This window comes from Mustela erminea, chromosome 3, assembly GCF_009829155.1.
Source record: "Mustela erminea isolate mMusErm1 chromosome 3, mMusErm1.Pri, whole genome shotgun sequence".
Classification (NCBI taxonomy): domain Eukaryota; kingdom Metazoa; phylum Chordata; class Mammalia; order Carnivora; family Mustelidae; genus Mustela; species Mustela erminea.
Window position 1 is genome coordinate 152,864,791 of NC_045616.1, and position 19,671 is coordinate 152,884,461.

General features: G+C 46.3%; 1 protein-coding gene across 2 annotated transcripts in view; it reads right to left on the minus strand.

Annotated features, from left to right (window-relative positions):
* The window catches only part of TRIO (trio Rho guanine nucleotide exchange factor), a 224,702-nt gene that overhangs the window by 15,004 nt on the left and 190,027 nt on the right, over window positions 1-19,671 (minus strand). Inside the window, exons 37-47 of one of the 2 annotated variants that reach the window (XM_032337739.1) lie at window positions 16,439-16,587; window positions 15,128-15,194; window positions 13,703-13,806; window positions 11,379-11,448; window positions 9,358-9,447; window positions 8,722-8,814; window positions 7,902-7,952; window positions 7,561-7,638; window positions 6,457-6,648; window positions 4,357-4,534; window positions 1,330-2,153 (exon numbers count right to left, since the gene is read on the minus strand). In XM_032337739.1, the coding sequence (XP_032193630.1) occupies window positions 1,330-2,153; window positions 4,357-4,534; window positions 6,457-6,648; window positions 7,561-7,638; window positions 7,902-7,952; window positions 8,722-8,814; window positions 9,358-9,447; window positions 11,379-11,448; window positions 13,703-13,806; window positions 15,128-15,194; window positions 16,439-16,587 (1,896 nt within the window). The remainder of the gene's footprint in view (window positions 1-1,329; window positions 2,154-4,356; window positions 4,535-6,456; window positions 6,649-7,560; window positions 7,639-7,901; window positions 7,953-8,721; window positions 8,815-9,357; window positions 9,448-11,378; window positions 11,449-13,702; window positions 13,807-15,127; window positions 15,195-16,438; window positions 16,588-19,671) is intronic. The other variant, XM_032337740.1, reaches the window with a different exon arrangement.

A 19,671-nucleotide genomic window follows, 5' to 3' on the forward strand; every position in this document is an offset into this window, starting at 1 on the left:
GGACCTCTGCCTCTTTTCCTCTGGCTGAAGGCGCTCACCTGCTTTCCTAGCATTTCAGAGCCAACTGGGGGCCAGGCTACCCTGCCAGGTCATTGTAAGGCACCCACAAAGACGACACGGGTCACAGCCACTGCAGCAGACGCCTGCCTGGACCACTTATTTTTGCAAATAAAAGTCAAGGGCAAATAAGTATACCAAGACCCATTTCCTAATTTCTTCCTCAATTAAATATAAAGATTGAGTTTAACAAAATACGTAACAAATAGGAAGAAAAGAGAAGGCCACATCAACCCAAACAGGGCATTAACAGAAGTCCAGAGAAAATTAGAGACATGCAAAAGCCAGATTTGTTTTCATAAAGAGAGACACAGACCCTTTTAGGGAAATGTATTTAAAAATTTATAAAGCGATCAAACATACACTCATTAGAACAGTTCTATTCTCTCACGCATGCCTTTAGGAAAAGTGTTAGAGGTCAGGCCATCTGCCGTGTAGGAAAACAGCTGGGTAGGATAGTGAGGAAGCCACAAAATGGGGGAGAAACCCACCACAGCAACCTTTCTGCTTGAGGACACAACATAGGTGCCGGGCAAGAGGAGGGCGAGGAGGCCCGGCGGGCCTGCAGCGCGCCCCCTGCTGGGCAGAAGGCAGGATGGTCGCGGCCGCCGGCAGGAGCCCGGGCTCCAGAGGCCCTACAGCAGTCTCTTCCAGAGTGAAAGTTGGGGGAAGCAAGTATTTCCACTGGAGAGATTCCTTTCCCCCCATTTTGTCTGCTTAGTTTGCTGTGAGTTGCTGTTGGAAGTTTTCTTGAGGGATTTTTTTTTTTTTTTCAGCAGAGGAGTCAAAAATGCTGCAAAGATAATTTAAGGCATAAAAGAGCACAACCAAGCCATGAGCAGAAAGCTTAAAGTGTACAGATTCCAATTTAAATAGGAAGTAAACAGCAGGGACACTGACCCCTCTAAAAAAAAACGTGTGTGAGGAAAGCAGGGGTAAAAAGGAAGTTCCAAAATATTCTGCCGGTCAGAGAGCGTGAAAGACGCACAGGTGTTGCGTTCAGAAGGTTACCGATCTGGCTTCCCGGATGAAGGAGACACACACAAAGCAAGGAGCGAGTTAGTAGAGACGAGAGCAGCGCTGTTCCCGCGGCAGGAGGGGTTAGAAGGCGGCTGGTCCGCAGGCTCCGGGCGGAGAGCTGACCATTGCAGACGGTGCCGGCCGGAGGGCCAAAAGTTAGTAGGAGGAGAGCGGCGGCCACAGGGAGGTTTAGAAGAGCTGGCGGGACAGAGGCAGTGGGGCGGGCGGGCGCAGGCTGCCGGGTGTTCTTACCCCGTTGCTCTGGGTGGACTGCACGGACTGCTCGCTGGCCGAGGAGCACGTGCTCATGCGGTCCGTGTCCTTGCCGGGGGCCGTGTGGCGTTGTGCCTGCCGCTGGAGGGAGTCACTGTCCCCCGGGAAGGTGAAGGAGCCCGGCCGGCTGGCGGGGGAGGCAGGGATGGAACTCCAGAAGGAGCCCCCCTTCTGCAGGGGGCTGCTGGGGGGAAAGGGCTCCTTGCCGATCGGAGAAGGGAACGCGGTGGCCACAGGCGAGTTCAGAGGCGAGACGGCCCCGGGCCTGGGCTTTCCTAGGGGCAGTGAGCCCAGGCTGCTCCGTGAGCGGCTGTCCTCCTGGTTGGCCCGTGCCTCCTTGGCGTCCGCATCGCGGCCGGCGCCGGCGGCACTCCCTGAGGACTTCCTGGGGCTCTCAATCACCTTCATCTTGGGGATGTGCTCGGAGTCTTGCTGGGGGCCTTCGGGCTCTCCCGGAGTGTGCCTGCCGGGCTGGCCAGGGCCGGCCTCCGGGGCAGGGCTGCTGCCAGGAAGGGGCGGTGCAGGGCTGGGAGTGGACATACCTGACATCTTGTCTGCCTCTGCCTGGCTCGAGGCTGCAGAGGAGACCAGCACGGGGGAGTGGTGTCGGACAGGCTGGGGGATCCGGGAGGGTCTGCTTCTGCTTGAGCTGGGGAGGCCGCTGCAGCTGCCGGGGCCAGTGCTGGGGTTGCCGCCTCCGGTGCCTGGGGCCCCGCCGCCGCCGCTGCCCCCGCTGCTGCCCCCACCACCGCCACCCCCGCTCCCGCTGTGGTTCCTCTGATACTCGATGGGTGATGTCAAGGCTGTAAAGCAAGAGAGACACAGAGAAAAGACTGTCAGGAAACCGAGCAAAACATCCTTAGGGGGCAAAGGAGAAAGGCAAAGGATCTCACAGAAATGGTGTTCTGGCCTGAATGCCCCCTTCTCCAGGCAAGTGGGCGCTCATCCACAAGCCTTCTAACCACGACAACCTTTAAGCTCCTACCCATCCTGGAAGCAGCGGACAGACACCATCCATCAGTAAAAGCAAAGGACTTAACCGCCGCTTGTCTGTCGATGAACAGCTCACGTGTATGGGAGCTGCGCCTGTGTGAGTGGCTGCGGCCGAGAAGGCCGAGGAAGCACCAAGTGTGTGAGGACTACAGAGGCGCCGACTGGGACAGCCTGGGAGCAGCGAGCAGAGCTCCTGCATCCCTGCCAAGTGGAGGAGGCCAACTGCCCGTGTGGGAGAATCCCAGACGGCAGCGGCTCCCACAGAGTGGGGAAATTCAGCCCAGCTGCCATAAAGGTCTTCTTTAAACCCGAGAGGTCAGGAAAAGAAGAACCCGGCTGGGAGCTAAGGAGTCCCTTGGTTTCCCTGCAGGCTCGCAGGATGGCAGCGTTAGGGACCACCTCTGCTTTGCAGATTTGGTACAAGAGACAAGGGATGGTAAAGAGCTCCACAAAGACCCCCACGGGTCGTGGAGCTGTCCCATCTCCCCCTCCGGCAATTGAGTTTGTACGTGCTCATCCGCAGGAAACTGAAGGGAACGAGCCGAACAAGATATGGGGAGATATGAACACAAACTTTTGAAGCGTTAAAACCTTTGAGAAATAAAGCAGAATTAGGCAGAACCTCTTCCTGCCAGGCAGGTGGGAACAAGCATTTTGTAGCCCAGTGACATTTTACTAAGTCTGTCCTGGCCACGGCCTCTTACTGGAACAAGGGGCGAGAGGGAAGCATGTCACGTGTCCAGAGCTCCCAGGCCATTCCTGATGGTGCTCCATCCTCTGGAATCAGTCCTTCCCGTAGACTAAGGGCATCTAGTATAGTTTCACAGCATGGAATATTCTGGCTTCCAGTTTGGGAGGCAGTTCATTTTATTTTCAAGATGTAAAAGTTGACCGAGACCTCCCAAAGGCTGCCTGCTGTGGAGGACCATGCGATGCGTCACTTCAGAACAGGACCGTTAGAGCAGCCTGCACTGGCTCACTGTCATGGGAGCCAAACTTTTTTCTACATTCACAGGGATGGTCCCCGACCCCCCATGAGCCCCATGAGCCAACCACAGGTGTAAAAAACGATCAGTCTTGCTTAACTACCAGGCAGCTGGCCATGCCTTGTCCCAACCTGCCTTGCCCCTGATTTTGCACTGAATGCCTGTGTTCGTGGCTCTTGAACATCATGCAGGTGTGAAGGTGGTTTTAGGGTGACAAAGAAATGACAACATCCTGTTGGACTGGGGCACAGACAGAGAACACGGACATAGAGAAAAGGACAAAGAGAAGGCCTTAAATGAGTTATCTAGTTTCCAGCCGAATTCTCAGAGCTCATCAGTGATGGCCCAGTTAGATGCAGAGTCAGAGTCAGCCATCAACAAGGGAAGCAGGAGGCAGTTGCAGGTCACCCACAGAACGAGTCAGAGGAGTTATCTAAACCGTAAGGTCAGTACGGTCACCCTCCTGTGGAGAAGACACAGCCCCTAAGGTGCTTTGCAGCTTCCTGTCATCACTCATGTCGTAGAAGCTGGGAAGGAAAACTACAGGCCTTGTTTTCTAACGGGAGGTGGGAGGTATGAATAAGCAATGCAAGCAAAAGCAAGTTTCAGAGGTGCACTGGAGAATGTCTTCAATATCTGTGTCTACTTCTGTCTGCTGCCTCAGTCTTTCTCAAACACTCCCTTCCCAGGACAGGGCTCCAGGGCACAGATGGTGCGAGAGGCCATGTGAACATGTGCCCGACACATGCCCAGGGCAAGGGCCGGCTGGGAACCTTGACTCTGCCACGAAGAATTTGTGGGACTTGAACTTACTGACCTACCTAAAATGGGCTAACACCGGTACTTGCCACCAGGGGTCGTTGTGAAAAGGAACTGAAGTAACACACAAGTGCTTATTAGGACAGAGCCTGAAACACAGTCTGGGCTAACTCTGTCTGGCCATGGTGAGCAGGACGCAGCAGGAGAGAGAAGAGAAACAGAAATGTGTACCTCCAGTCCACCCACCCAGTAAGAGAACATACATTACCATTTAAAAAATTGCGCTGGTTTTCTAAAATTTGGTTGATTTCATGGATCCACGTTTGCCGGACACTTGGACTGGATGAATGTAAAATGAAGGTCTCCACCACACCCCCCGTCCTCGATGTCAGAGCAAATTTACACGGATCGTTTTCCACATTTTCCTCCAGGCAAAGGCAACTCACCTTAAAAAGAGTAAAGCCTTATTCACAATGGGCAAAAGGTGAAAGTAACACAAGTGTGCGTTGATTGATTGATGGATAAAGAAAATGTGGTCTCTGGAATGAGGGATGGGGTATTACTCAGCCTTAAAAAGGAAGCACAGGCTGACACATGCTACAGCGCGGATGAACCTTGAGGACGTCAAGCTCTGTGAAATAAGCCAGTCCCAGGAAGACAAACAGTGTTAGAATTTCTTATAGATGGAATAAGACTTTGAGTGGTCAAAGTCACAGAACCAGAGAGTGGAACAGTGGGTGCCACGGGCTGGTGGGAGGGCAAATGGGGAGTGGTTGTTTCAAGAGCACAGAATTTTGGTTTGGCAAGGTAAGGAGAGTGTGGAGGCGGACGAGTGGATGGTTGCACAGCAGTGTGGACGTGTGTAATGCCGCCGAGCTGCACACGGACAAATGGTTGAGATGGAGAATTTAAGTGTATTTTACAATAATAAAAACAAAGCATATTTATTCCCACTGGTCAGGTGCAATGTAAAGTTCATCCTATGTCAAAGTTGAAACAACCAGTTTTGGGTTGAGCTGTCATTTTTACTGCCTGGGAAATCATCTTGAAGCTTTTCAATAACTTTTCAAACTCAGGGACAGGGGATTAACTAATAATGTGAATATTAACTAGAAACATGGGCCTGGGAATTACCTGATTTCAAATGCCTTTATGATGAGCCAGTCTGTGTATCCCTCCCTTCTCTGCTCCAGGAAAAAAAATGACACTATTTAAAAACCTTGACTATTCACAGGACATGGGTTATGAAGTTATACGTGATATTGCACGTGGGATGGTTTCACTGCAGCAAGAGCACAGGATTTCTAAGCTGCTGGACTGGACTGGAGAAGTCAGGAGCCTTTTGGAAGAACAGTAAGATGTCCAGAGGATGGAGGGTACATAGTGACAACCTGGGGCCTCTAGCAGCCTGGGGGCGAGGGCTGGAGGGTGGCAGGAGATAGAAGAGGCCCGCAGGTTCATAGAGCCCAGCTTGAGCGCCTCCCTAGGTACTGTTGGGCAAAAGAGCCTCCTGTAGCCCAGAGCAGCCCAAAGTAGGAAGGCTGCTGTAGGGGCCGACGGAAGTCTCACGGGGAGCGGGATGGTGTGGTGTCCCACCTGTGTGCTGAGACCTTAGGGCTCAGAGGGCCTAAGAAGGTCCCTGCCTCTGTTCCTGACAGGGGGCCGAGCAGCCCAGGGGAGGAGGCCCCAACACAGGGAAGCACGTCTCCCTTCTCAGCTCAGGGCCTGCAGGGCTGCAGAGCGGGGAGGAGCAGGGATGGAGACGGGAGCGGGAGGGGGAGGGGAGGAACCAGACTGCATCTCCCGGGGACTGTCTGCTAGGACCTCAAGCCCCCTTCTCTGCTTTTTTTTTTCTATCTGGCCCTTGGTTTGTCCCATTTATAGGACTCAAGACCATCTGCAATTATTTTGTCTGGTTACTTGTGCCTCTCTGTCAGAAAACTAGCTACTCGAGGGTGTGGACTGCCTGTCTGGTTTACCCCCGTGGCCCCATGCCGAGCATTGAGCGCTCAGTGTGTCTGCACTGGGTGGAGGAGAAGAGTAAGACACTGGGAAGGCTTTCTGCTTTGGCCTTACAACAGTACTCCAAATCTGTGTCTCTTCACATTGTACATGGTTCTAAGAAAGGGGGTACACAGGAACTAACCAAGACAAAGTCGTCTCATCATGGTCACACAGAGGTGTGTGTGAACCATGAGCCACTTCAGAATGTGGACAGTACAGGGATGGAGTGAACTTTTAAAAGTTCTACAACATCTTAGGAAAATTTTAAAATATTTAATAAACAAAGGATCAGGACAGATCATCACTGAAAAGGAAACAGCTTATCAGTATGATGGCTATGTGTATCAGCACAATCACACATTACCTTGATGCTATTCTTAAACAGGAATCCTGGCATCGAGAAGCCCTTTTTTTTATCAAGTGGTTCACTGAAAATGACGATCTGCTCAAAGAGGAAAACTCGCCTCTCTTTACAGCGAGGCAGAAGTCCCGAGTCTTGGTCTGTGACCAAGAATGTGTCCTGTAAGAGCAGCTTGCCCTGGGCAACAATTTTACCCTAAAAGGGGGGCAAAGGAAAAGGAGAGAACATTTCATTCTAAGTCAAAGTATCTGTTTTGTTCCCACAGAAAGTGTTTTTCTCCTATTAATTTATAGAGCTTAAAACTTTCGTTTATTGTAATGACTTCTTAACCCCCGATAGAGTAATCATCTAGATAAAATTCTTGCCAAATTCTGTGTAAGTCTCTGGCCTCAGTTACGAACAAAGACAGAGTGGGTGGAAAGTGTATAGTTTGCACTGGACCAGGTTCTCGAGGCGCAGTCCCTGGGCCCAGCTGCCCTGGCATCCTGGCAGGACCCTTAGTGATGCACAGGGACCTGTGTTTTTAGAAGCCCTTCAGGAGAGTCTGTGTGTGTTTTCCGGAGAACCATGGCACCAGAACTTTACATCCTAAATCTCTAGTAAAAAAGTAGGCAAGAAAAGCAGAAATGTGTCCCATTTCCTTACTTAGTAGTTGAATTTGTGAAAATTCTGAGTATCTTTAAGATACTAATAAGGCAATACATGTAATATCAATAGTCTGACCACTCAAAGAAATGTCAGACTAACAATGCATACAATGAGCCTGAGGTCAAGCTCCCAGGGAGAGTGGAGGGGCGGGGTCCCCTGCTTCCCACTACCTGCCAGGGAAGGCACCTGCCACTACAGCAGCGGAGGGCCCACGAGACAGAGCAGGTCCTGCCTATTTCCGCCATCAGGCGCTGGGTTGTGAGCAAAGGAAGGTCGTCAAATAACAAATCAAATACACTAAAAGAAGTTGAAAGAAAAGATCAATCAGGTTCAAGAACAGTTAGAGGAGACAGAAAGCCAGGTAGAAAGGATCAGCTTTCTACATGCGGAGATAAATAATGGAAGACCAAAGAGCACGAGGGAGGCCGGAGGAACAAGTGTGGAGGGCAGCCGCATTACATCAAATCCTTGCAGACGCCCCACATTCATCATGTCGTTGCAGCGCTTGGGGACTATGCACATGACTTCCACGGCTCTCTGCGGGGGAGAGAAAGCAGATGCACTGGTCAGCTCCCTCGGGACAGCTGGTGTGTCCACCCTCCGCTCCACCCCCGAGTTAGGCGCCCTCCTTCCTCCCCAACCCCAGGCTGCGGAGGGCACATCCAGGTAGAGGACAGACCCCTCCTAGGGACAGGCTCCTCCGGGGTAAAGATGCTTGGGGGACACTGGAGACAGGGGTGGGGAGGATTAAGTGGGGGGCCTGGCGAGCACAGGGTGGGCCCAGCAGGGGACATAAGTACCTCCAATTCTGACGTGTCCAGGCTCGCTTTTTTAGAATACTTGAGGAAGTCCTGCAAGGAACACGGAGAGAAGGACATGATAAGGGCAATAATCGGAACAACCGCCACTAAGCTGTTTGCTCGTTCCTGCCGTGCCAGGCGCCAGGCTAAGCGTCTCGGTTGTATGTTTTCGTTGTTTCTCCCTGTAACACAACACTCTTAGGAGGATTTTGAGCCACAGCAGCGTAGAGTCAACCAAATCTAAGCAGGTACCGGCTCCTCTTTTACTCCACGACGGCTCTGGGCTCCATGAATACCTGGTTTCTAAGTGTGGTAACTCAAGGACTCTCCACATATTACAACACCCACTTTTGTCATGGAAAACCGTGTGGCTTTGCCTTTAATCGCATTGACAAATTTAAACCAACCAAGGGCTTCTGAGCTCTGTCAGCCGACAGAAAGCAAGAGGCGGGACTGAAATTTTAATTTCACCCAGGACCCCAGGAAGATCAGAAAACTCGAAAGGCCAAGAAAGCCAAGGAAAACCATTAGCATTCAACGATCTGTGATGGTGAAAAAAGTTCACTTCAAGTGACGTTTTGATTCAGAACTTGATGTAAATAAAAAATCGAGGAAATGGTATAAGGTGCTTTATTAGACTTGAAGAAATTTACTCTGAAATATTTAAAATCAGGAATCAGAAGACCACTTTAGATTTCTTTATAGGAAAGACTCCCCTCCCCTGCCCAACCTCTCCTTCTCCTCACCCGTCCGGTCCCCTCACCAAAACAACTGCCGACCCCAGAGTCTGCAGCCAAGTCGGCCCCATGCAAAGCCTCACCTTCAGGAGCAGCTGGTACTTCATGATCCTCTGCACTGGTTTGATTAACAGATCTGTGAGCTGCAGCCTGTGGCCCAGGCGCTGCTTTAAGTCCTGTTGTTTTAAAGGAGAAAAGAAAGACTCGTAAGTGCTGCCTTTCAGAGGACAACTGTTGAATCCCTGCATGGGTCAGAAACGCTAACTACCCAGCACGAAAGGCAGGAAAGGCGTGGGGTGGGGCCAGGGACCTTGCTGCCCCAAAACCAGTCAGGGTGCCACCAGTTTGCAGAATGGCCTCTTCCAACCTTTCAGGGCAGTTTTCAAAATAGTCTTTTTTTCCTTATTTAAAGACCTTCTTTCACTTGGTTTCTTTTATTCATATAAACACATGCTTTATTTTTAGGCTGAGAGTTTAGATCATGAGTTGTGAATCTGTAAAGAGCCTTAAGTTCAAAATTCCTGAAAAAAACCCTTATTTTAACAATGACCCCAGTCTTCTGAAGGTTAATGGATATACAATCATAGACTAAATTCATACTAATTTCTCTAATTTATAGGAAAGGATTACTTAGTTCCTAGGAAAAATGGTATTTTAGGTTTGGGACATCAACCGTACACAGAAGATTCAGAAATATTTGTTTCTTTCTTGGGTCTTACCTCAAAAAAGGTATCAATGTATTCTGAGACAATGTGCTCAGACTTTGGTTTATTTTGACAATAAACTATGTACATGTGCAACCTTCTCTCCTAGGAACGAAAAAGGGAAACAGACGGGTTAAAACAATCGGAAGTTCAATTAGAATATAAGAGCACACACACATTTCAGCACATTCATCAAGGAAATTTTCTTAAAACAAAACTGTGGTTTAGGCCGGTGGGAGTGCATTCCAGAGACATGATTAGGCCAGCATTCTGCTCTGCGGCTCCACAGGCCGTCTTTCCTCCTCGCCCCCTCAGGTATTTCAAACCCCTCACCACACCCGGCAATACAGGGGCAACAAGAGGACATGGTTCTTCATGTTAAAAGGAGAATTACTGCCACCCATCCAAATGGCCCAGGGCTCTAGGACGCCTCGTTGGCTTTGGCAGGGAAGAAAAAGCTCTTTTACTTCAGATACTAAAGGCGGGGAGAAAACGTACACACTGAGCCCTCCCCGAATCCGGTGATCCTCAAAGTGTGGTGTGCCCACCCCTGGGGGTCCCTGTGTCCTTTCAGGGAATCCAGTGGGTCAAAATTATTTTCAGACTAATATTAAGGTAAAATTTGGCCCTGTCTTTGTGTTACCATCTCAATGATGTGCAAAACCAGCCAGCACCTGACAAATATTCACCACTGCACATTTGCAGAAGACTGCCAGTTCCACCTCAGAATGTTCCGGCTGTAGTCATAAAAATCCATTTAATTAAAACTCAACCATGGACTATACATCTTTTTAACATTCTTAAGACAAAACAGAGGTCCACATAACACTTCTGTGGCATACGACAGTTGTCTCAAGCAGAAGCACTTGAGACACCGAGCTGTGGGCTGCCATTTTTACTTGAAAGGAGAGGGGACACAAACTATATTTATACTTGGGTCTCTGACAGACATCTCCTTGAACATGAACAAAAGAAGCCTGTTGTTTTCAAGGCAAACCAGCAGTATCTGTTGATAATGAAACTCTGAGCTTTCAAGTTAAAGATGAGAATTTTGGAAAACATGGTATCTGCCACTGTGAACTTAATACCTAAAGATTGGTCTAGAGAGAGGGTTGATGACATCAACAAATCTGACTTTTTGATACTGTGTAACAAAATGTGTCAGCATCTGGAAACTCTGTCTAAATTGTTGAGCCAGTATTTTCCAACTGACCAAGGCACAACTGCACAAGCTAGTGCATGAGTGGAAGCCTGCCCGTGGGAGGCGCTTCCAGTGAAACAGGAAGGCAAAAGTCCACCATAGAGCTTTCCAGATTCCCTGTGGCAGCTAACCTTTAAGATACTATTACGTGGTCGAGTTCTGGTGTGGCATCTCAGAAAACTGCTCATAATTATTACCTGAAAAGAGTATTAAAATACTTCTTTCCGACTCTCTGCTTATATGAGGATGGATTTTTTTCCATATATTTTTAACCAAAAAACCATTGCACAACAGAATGAATGTAGAAGCAGATATAAAAATCCATCTGTCTTCTATTAAGGCAGATATTAAAGAGATTTGCAAAAATGCAAAAACTCTTATCACTAGCTTTTTATAAATGCAGAAATTTTTCCTAAAAAAACCCCATTAATGCTAACACACTTATTTCAGATACACATATATATATTTAGCTACTACATTAAACCTAAACCTAAACCTAAACTGTACGTTCAGGTACTTCACTATCGTCACTAAACAACTGTCTGCCCACAGATATCCCCAAATGCTCCTGCTTCAAGTCTGCCTCTGGTCCCCCTTTGGACCACTCTGCACTGCGCTGAGCTGCACAGCCAGCTGGGGCCAGGTGACTGGGAAAGCACGTCATTTGTGGGTAAGAGTGGGGTTTAATTCCAATTTGCTGACACTACACAGTTTGATTTGATTCTTAACACAAGCACTTTTGTAAACAACCAGTGAGTTCTCCTTTAATCTGAAAAACCAGTCACTGAACACAACGATATCAGAACAGAATATAAATAAATGTTATTGTACTGACATGTTTAACAAAAAGGGATCCTAGTTTTTCCGGATCTTCAAGGCACTTCTCCAACTCGCCTAAAAAAAAGCTGGAACAAGAAGAGAAATATTAGAGCCATTTCCAACTTGGCCTTCTGATTTTAGTCAAAATAGTCTGTTGTGACATGAGCAACTGGGAAATGTCAAGCATATACTTAAGAAATCGAATGTGCCCAGAAAACATTTTGTTAGGGCAGGAACCAAGAGAGATGTACAGGTGAAAAAAAGGCAAAATGAGACGATCCTTTGACCAGCGACCTTTCCTTCTCTTAGACAATCAACATTTTTTGTCTCACTTTTCTTAAGGACACAAGCAATAACATACCACGGCTGAATACAGACAAAAAAAAGTTTCAACACAATTGGTCATTTTTATTTCTGAATACTTGAGTTTCATGTATTTTTACAGTCACTTTTAGGAGGCTCAAACTGAATAATCGATATAAAATACTGAGTATGTTACCTGTGCCACTTTTATAACATTTTCCCAAATACCATCCAAAGTAACCTCTAGGTTATGTATAGCAGTTCCCATTAGAGACAGAAATCGGGTATGACCGCAGTAACACAAGGGCTGCGGACAAGCACTCTAGCTCTTCTGGGCTGCAGTCTCAAAGATGCATGCCCCCCTTAGTTAGTACTTACCCATGTTGACATTTATGTCTGGTATTTTATTAACCCACAAACCAGCATATCTATTAAGGTCATTTTGAATTTTCTAGCACTTGAGGTTTAATTACAGCTGTGCACACACTGTGCAGGCCCTATCTTCAGGGGCAACTTCTCTGTCTGGCCATCCCAGGAGCACTGTGTTGTTCCCTCTTTCCCATCAGGGCTTCATAGCCAGACTCAGGGACGGCAGACTACAGAGGAGCACCAAATATCCCCTTTCTAAAATCAGGTTCACTGTAGGTTCTTGAGAAGTCTATCGTCAATAGAGCGATCAGTTATGCTGTGACTGCAAATGGCCATTCACTTACCTGTGAGTCGACTGAATTAGACATTAGGGGGATATGAAAATGATGACCCTGAATCTGGGTTCAAGGGTTTTACATTCTTTAAGGACAGATGAATTTAGAAATAATAAAACACTACTACACACACACTCTGATAACTCCCGTATCAGCACAGTATTTTAGTTTCAAAAGCACATTTATGTATGCTACGTGCAAGGAGAACAGAGCACGTCTGCTTGGAGTGATGAGGTCTAGCGGAGAGCGATCATTTGACCTGGGCTTTGAAGGGGGATGGGAGCACTCTGCAGGCCAAGGGGACAGCGATGCACATAGAGACAGTAAAGCAGGTGGCCTATGCAGGTCATGGGAACAGATCAGGGCTACTGGAATACTCCACATATCAGTGGCTGGCATTAAGCAATCCGCAGATGATTCAGTCTTTTAAATTCACAGTAAGGTGACCTGAAGGGGCCTATGTGCTGTAGCACCAGCCTCCATGTGAATCTCCTTATTAGAATGGGTGTGACAAGGTGCTGGGGTCCAATGCTTTGGGCACAGTCATATCTGCTTTTTCCATTTACAATCGTTAGAAAAAACAGTATCTTTAAAACTCTCTAACAGTAATTTGTATTTACTCAAGAGGTGGCTGCAGTTCTGATTAGAAACATTTACTGATGCTTACTCTACAGAGATGGTGTTCTAAGTGCTTTGCACGTATTAACTCAGTCTCTCTTCATGAAAAACCCCATGAGGGGTGGGGTAAGACTCTGATCCACATTGTGTAGGTGGAGAACGAAGGACAGGAGAAGAGAAGCAAGTGGGTTAAGGCCAGGACTGGGCTCTGAACCCAGGCGGTCAGGCTTGATGCTGGTGCTTCCAGCCATCCCCATGGGTGCTCCCTGGATGCACCAGGAAGCAGAACAGACTCGCCCCCCTGCCATGACATGCTACCACAAAACTCCTTGGCACATCAGTATTTCTTCTTCTTCTTCTTCTTTTTTTTTTTAAGATTTACTCACTCATTTTAGAGAGTGTGCACCAGCAGGGGGAGGGGCAGAAGGAGAGAGAATTTCAAGCAGACTGCACTGAGCAAGAAGCCTGATGCAGGGCTCAAGCCCAAGACCCTGCGATCATGACCTGAGCTGAAATTGAGAGTTGGATGCTTAATCGCCTGAGCCACCCAGGTGCCCTTATCAGTACTTCCTCTGTACCAGCTGCCTCTGGGAGGCCACACAGGTAATAAAAGGACACGAACAACCGCACATCCTTTACCATTTGCCTGCCACAAGGCAGTTTAGCAAGTGGTGATGCTGTGTACACCATCACACATGGCAAGTATCTTACGTACTCTCTGTGCCAATCATAAATCTGATGGATGTTGCCAAATACAATCTTGTCCTTTCCTTTCATGTCATCAGGAACGCCATCTTCTTTCATAAGAGCCATGTAGCCCTAGAATTGAATATTTAAAAATAACTTTGCTTCACTGAACGTATCTTGATCAAGTAATGACTTACGGACTAAAAGTCATCAAGAAAAAAACAGACATATACAACTGTCTCAAAACCCAGTATTTCTTTAAAAACAAACAAAAGCTATGCAGGAAAGAGTCCTGCCTGGCACTTGAAATGTCCCCCCATACACACTGCCATGACTTTCTCTCCTTGGACTGTGTGGCATTCGTAGATCCAAAGTCTTCTAAGGAACTGAAGACATTTAAATGTAAATGGTTTCATAAAACAAATCATCTTATCAGCTTGTAAACATTAAATATTTGGCCAGAAATATATTTTCTCTGTTCTTAGCATAATATAAACAGATTTCCTTTTCTTTTTGAATTAGTTACATAATTTGTTAAATAAGAATTTAACAGTATTCTTTCCATAAGTGGATTTTTAAATAACACTTGATTAAGTATGTTGATAAAATGTCATTTCAGCTTCTTGAGTGGGATTCAGCCTATACACACTTATCTCTTAAGTAATTCAAGTGACTTATATTGCAGATACAACGAGCATGCTAAATCTTTTGCTGCACACTTAACTGTGAATGCTGTTACTTTTAATGGAATGAACATCCCCTAAGTACTGTCTTAAATACATTTATGAAGCCAAAGAAATGGTAAAACTGTATACCATAAAAACTGCTTTTTGATGAGTTGAGTTTATAAAAAAGATTACGCCCTGGACCTGAATGACTGGATTAAGTGATGCTTTGTGAAAATGCCTTGATGCCTTGATGCTGTGTGAAAGACCATGGTTTTGTTATAGCTACACCATGCATAGCAACTTCTGGGCCATGAATATGGTGATGTTTCTGTTCTGGGGAAAGTATAAACAGATGGCCTACTGCAGCCATAGGCCAGTTCTGAACCCAGGTGGATTCAGGATGGAATTGATGCCACAGCTAGTCACAATGGACTTCTTCAACCAACGACGTTCTCAATTCTGCGATGATATCCATGTTTGTAAATAATCAAAAGCAAGATTCCCATGTCATAAATACAATGGCTGGATATAATTTAAAAACTTAGTTGTAAAAAAAAGTAATTATGTCAAAGATACACTACGTGAAAAAGAAGCATTTACAAGTGAATACAGATGAAGGTGATTGGCTAAATTTCATTTTCCTGAAACTTGGTTTTCTTTTGGGGGAAAGGATGTCAAAATGTTTTTAAAGCTTTTGAGAAGGTATCAGTGTTAAACTGTCAAACATGATACCCCCTTGACAACTCTTAGGGCTGATGCAGGTTATTAAATCTCTGAAAACATACCTCAACCACACAGCCAAGGTCCCGCACATAGTCACGCTCTGTCTCCACCAGTTCTTGCAAAACATAGCTGGAAAGAGAAAAAACCAGTGTTTACAATTCAAACTCTTCTCATTTCCTGAACGATTCTTCAGCACTTTGCTTTTGTCAGGTGAGAACTCCCACTGGGACTATCCTGTAATTTATCAAACTTGCACAACTGGGTCTCCAATTCCTGAATGTCCCAAATCACTTATAGGTTCATGTACATAACCCCCAAGAGCTGGGGACTCTGATCACATACATGGATAATCAAGAGAGACTTAGACATAATTTTTCTGCATAAAGGCATGACATTAAAGAAAGCAAGTTTGTTTTGTTCTGTTTTTAAAAGATTACATCATTTTAAGCTTCACTGGACCTACAAGAAAAAACTTTAACTCAGATGTTTAAAGCTTTGGGTCTGATGACTGAGCCAAAAGTGTGAGCCTGAAGGCTCACAACTGTTTGCAAGGACTCTCTGATAAGACAATTAGTTGATCAAAAGAGCATACCACCTCAGCTGGCCTGGAAACGTCTGTTGGTCTGCTCATCATTCATTCAGCCCCCACAGGCTGCGCCTCTCCCGAGAGCGACCATCATTCTCCGATCCAGAGTGCTCCACAGAGCGCTCAGGAAAACTGAGTCTCCGCCCTCACACAAGAAGTTCCTCTTCTCTGAAGGCAAGGTTAAATCCTTTTGTAATATTTCTCAGGATTCCCCTTTTCACCATAATCAGCTTTACTGGAACTGAGAAACACTATCACTAAAGTTATGTTAAAAAAATATTCAAGGTTCAGGACTCGATCTGATTTTATGTTGTCTTCTTTCCTTCACAGGTCATATGTAATATAAAGCATAGGAGTTTCTCACTAGAAGTGACAGAAGAAATTCTTGTATCATTCTTATTTATAAATAAAGTATAATATACAAATACCAAACACTGCAGCTACGGGGGGTGGGGGGGAGGCAACTGGCTGGCTCAGTCAGTAGAGCAGGCTTTCTTGATCTTAGAGTTGTGAGTTCAAGCCCCTTGTTTGGTGTAGAGCTTACTCAAACAAATAACACAACATAAACATAATATAACATAAATAAAATAAAATAGGTGATTTCCAAACTCTTAAAAAAGAAAACCCTGCAGCTATGACTTCCTGCACCCTTATGAGGCTCTGAGAGATTCTCAAAGACCTATCCAGCTACTCCAGGAGTGACCCAGAGACGTATCGCTGTTGCACGTGTGAAGGTGACAGAGACAGGAGGAAATCTGACCAGCGCGGACATGGAAATGTGTCTTACTGCCGTCTCTTCAGGGAGCTGGATTTTCTTTCCTCCATCTCATCGATGGGTGAGGAGGAGGACAGGAGGGAGTTGTCTGAAGGGTTGAAGGAGGGGCTGCTGCTGTCTCCCTGGTCAACAAGGAGCGAGCTGGGGCGATCCTCCAGCGCCTGAAAGAAAACCAGACCACCGGTCACGTTTCCTGCATATGGTCCAGGAGCCTGGAGTTAGAATGAGGAAACTTTGTAAGTCAGAAAAGACAGAAGGCCTGATGGTAAAGTCAGAAGATCTATGTTTGTGATATTACATGGTATTTCATAACAAAACCCCCGACTATTAACACAAATACTGAGCAAGAGAAGCTGGATAAATGAGGTAAGGCAAAAAGGACAGTGCATTTATATGCATTAATAAATTCTACTCCTTTTCACCAGATAGTTAGAAATAGCCCAACTTGTTTCCATCACAGCACTGCCCCATTTCTGGATGTAGCAGGCATTCCACACGTAGCCATTTTTCCACAGTTGAGATAGCAGGACCATTTCAGAAGTGCGCAGAACCTCCTCCATCAGGCCAGCCTACCCCAGGCACATCACCCGTGTCCCCAGCTGGTGGGCTACGCAGCAGTGTGGGCCATCTCTATTTTAATTTAGACAGCGTGGGGGCTGTTCTTGATTATCCGTGAAGCCTTGACTCTGCCTTCAGTGCACACACATTGCCCAGCTGAATGGAGCTCTATCTCTGGACGCTCACCACATCCTTCCTCTCTTCCATGGGAAGCAGCTGTCATGCCGCCTCAATGAGGTATCCTAAACTCCCTCTCTTCCACTGGAGTTTAGTTTCCACGAGTGACTGCTGTTAGTGCTGTAGTCTGTGTAGAACCTTGAATGAAGCTTTGCGGGTGTTCAACACATCTAAGATGAATCTCGACTTCTGTCCCTGGACTAATGTGACAATGATAAGCGACTGCTTACTTTCTAGTTGGTACATATTAACTATGCTTTTTAACTGAATTCCCAAAGCTCCCAACAGGTGTGGGTTATAATATTTTGAAATTTCTAAAGCACGCAGCTGGATATATAGGATGATCAAGAAGTATTTATCTAGATGGGAGCTGGGAAAATGTGATTAACTTACCCTCCAATAAAAAGCTCAATCCAAACTGCAGGAACACTTCATATTCTGCATCAAATCAGAACTCCTAATGCTCGTCCCATTTTTTTCCCCTTAAGAGTAAAAGACCAATGCTGACCTCATCACTGAGCCCAGATGCGAGGACACAAAGTCTGTGCATGTAGTTTTGTTCACCAAACCCATGGAGCTGTGGAAACACACTAACTGCTGCACTTATTAGTGACAAATCGGGAACAGCGTTCAATGAGAACATAGCACTCTGTTTTTGAAATAATTAGCTATTGGCCTCTACTGGAAGCAAGCACTTTGCAGGAAGCCTCAGGCTGGCTCTGTGCTCATCGAACTCCTCAAGGGGAGGCTGGAGTCTGGAGGTGGAGGGAAGGACTCTATGCACCGTCTCTGGTCTAGATTTGCGAGGAAAAAGCTAATGCTCACTAGATTCAGTTCTGTTCATTTCAATGGTGATAAAAAAGAAAGAAAATAGAGAAGATGTCTCCTGATGCCCCTTCACACAGTGCAGTGAGCAATGAGGCCAAGCAATGGAAATGGTTGGTGTCAGTGAAGCTCTGGTGGTCGGCTGGCAGGATGGCTGTCTGGACGGCCAAGGGTGGAGACGGGAGGTGTGGACCCCGCTGGGCAGCCAGTGAGGGCGAGGAAAGGCTTCCACCGGACTAGCCTTCGGAACCAGAATTCCTGGGACTTCACAGATTCAGGTGAATTTCTTGTGAAGTCCTCTGGGTTTGGTGGTGTTCTGTGGGCAGGTTTTTGTCAACTTTTATTCCTTGGATGAGGACAGGTCTGCACAGATAATCCATCTCTTCTAAGGTTAGTTTTGGTAAACTAACTCATTTGGTAAACTGCTCATTTCATCCAGGTTCTCCAATTTACTTTCAAAGACCTCAACAAAAAGTATTATAATGATTTTAATTTCCTTAGTTGGCTCCTCTCTTATAATTCTTGTATTGTGAATTTGCTTCCCCTTCTATTTTCTTGAGGTTACCTGATGTTTATTACTTCTTCAAATAACAAATTTTGGTTTTATTTATTCCATTTTTCTATTTCTCAACTCATTATTTCTGTTGTTTTTCTAGTATCTTGAGATAGATGTTTATTCATTTTTTACTCTTTCTCATGTCTCCCTTTATATTTAGATCAACGAAGAAGAGAAAACCCCAAAGTCAAGTGCAAATGGTCACAGTGGCTGTGGTGGGCTTCCAGAGTTCAGGAAAGACACACCATGTTTCCCACACCGCCTGGACCTGGGATGTGGAGGTCAGGGAGAAGAGTGAAATAGTTTCCAGGGTGGTTTTATTTTGCGGATCGACTCTGCAGAATTTAGGGTTTAGGAGGTTCAATTCCCTGAATATCATACTGTGTAACAGTTGAACAACTTCTTCCCAGGCCAGTAAGTTAGTATGTAGCTTCTGAAGGACAACCAACTCAGCCTGAGAGGTCACCCACAAGAAAACGAATGCGGATGACCAGGGATCTACAGCATATGGTAAACGTGCTGCAGTACGGGACCCTAGTTCACAGGCACAGAACAGGTGAAAGGATATTAAAATGATTCAGAGTTTTCACTGACAAAAAGCAGTTCTCCTCTGACATCAGAGGATTAGTGATAGGAAATCAACACAGAGCAACTTTTCCCTTGAGCCAAAAAAAGAGGGCAGAATCTAGATTATATTCCATGGACAGAGAATGGGATAAGTCCATCATGAACAGCATAAACACGATCCTCCAATGGGAAAGGCAAGCACTTGTGACTACCCACGTGGATGGAACCTGGCCAGGAGCTGAGCAAACAGTCCTTATGCTGAGTTTACAGCTGAAGGACACAGGCTCGGAGAGCCCAAGTGTAAGTAGCAGTGTCTGAACGTGAGTGTATGCTCTTTCTGTGATGGCAAGAGCTTTGTTCCTGTTAAGTGAAGGAGAAAACTGAGTAGAAAGAATTGAGTTTCAACTGGTAAAGTTTAATGCTTTGGAAATGACAGGAAGGAATGAAGCAGTAAGAGCTGAAAGAAACCACATCCTAGAATTCCTCTCCATTTCAAGACCATGTGAATTAACGACAAATGAATCACAGCCCACTTCAAATGGAATGCAGTTCCGACCCAGAA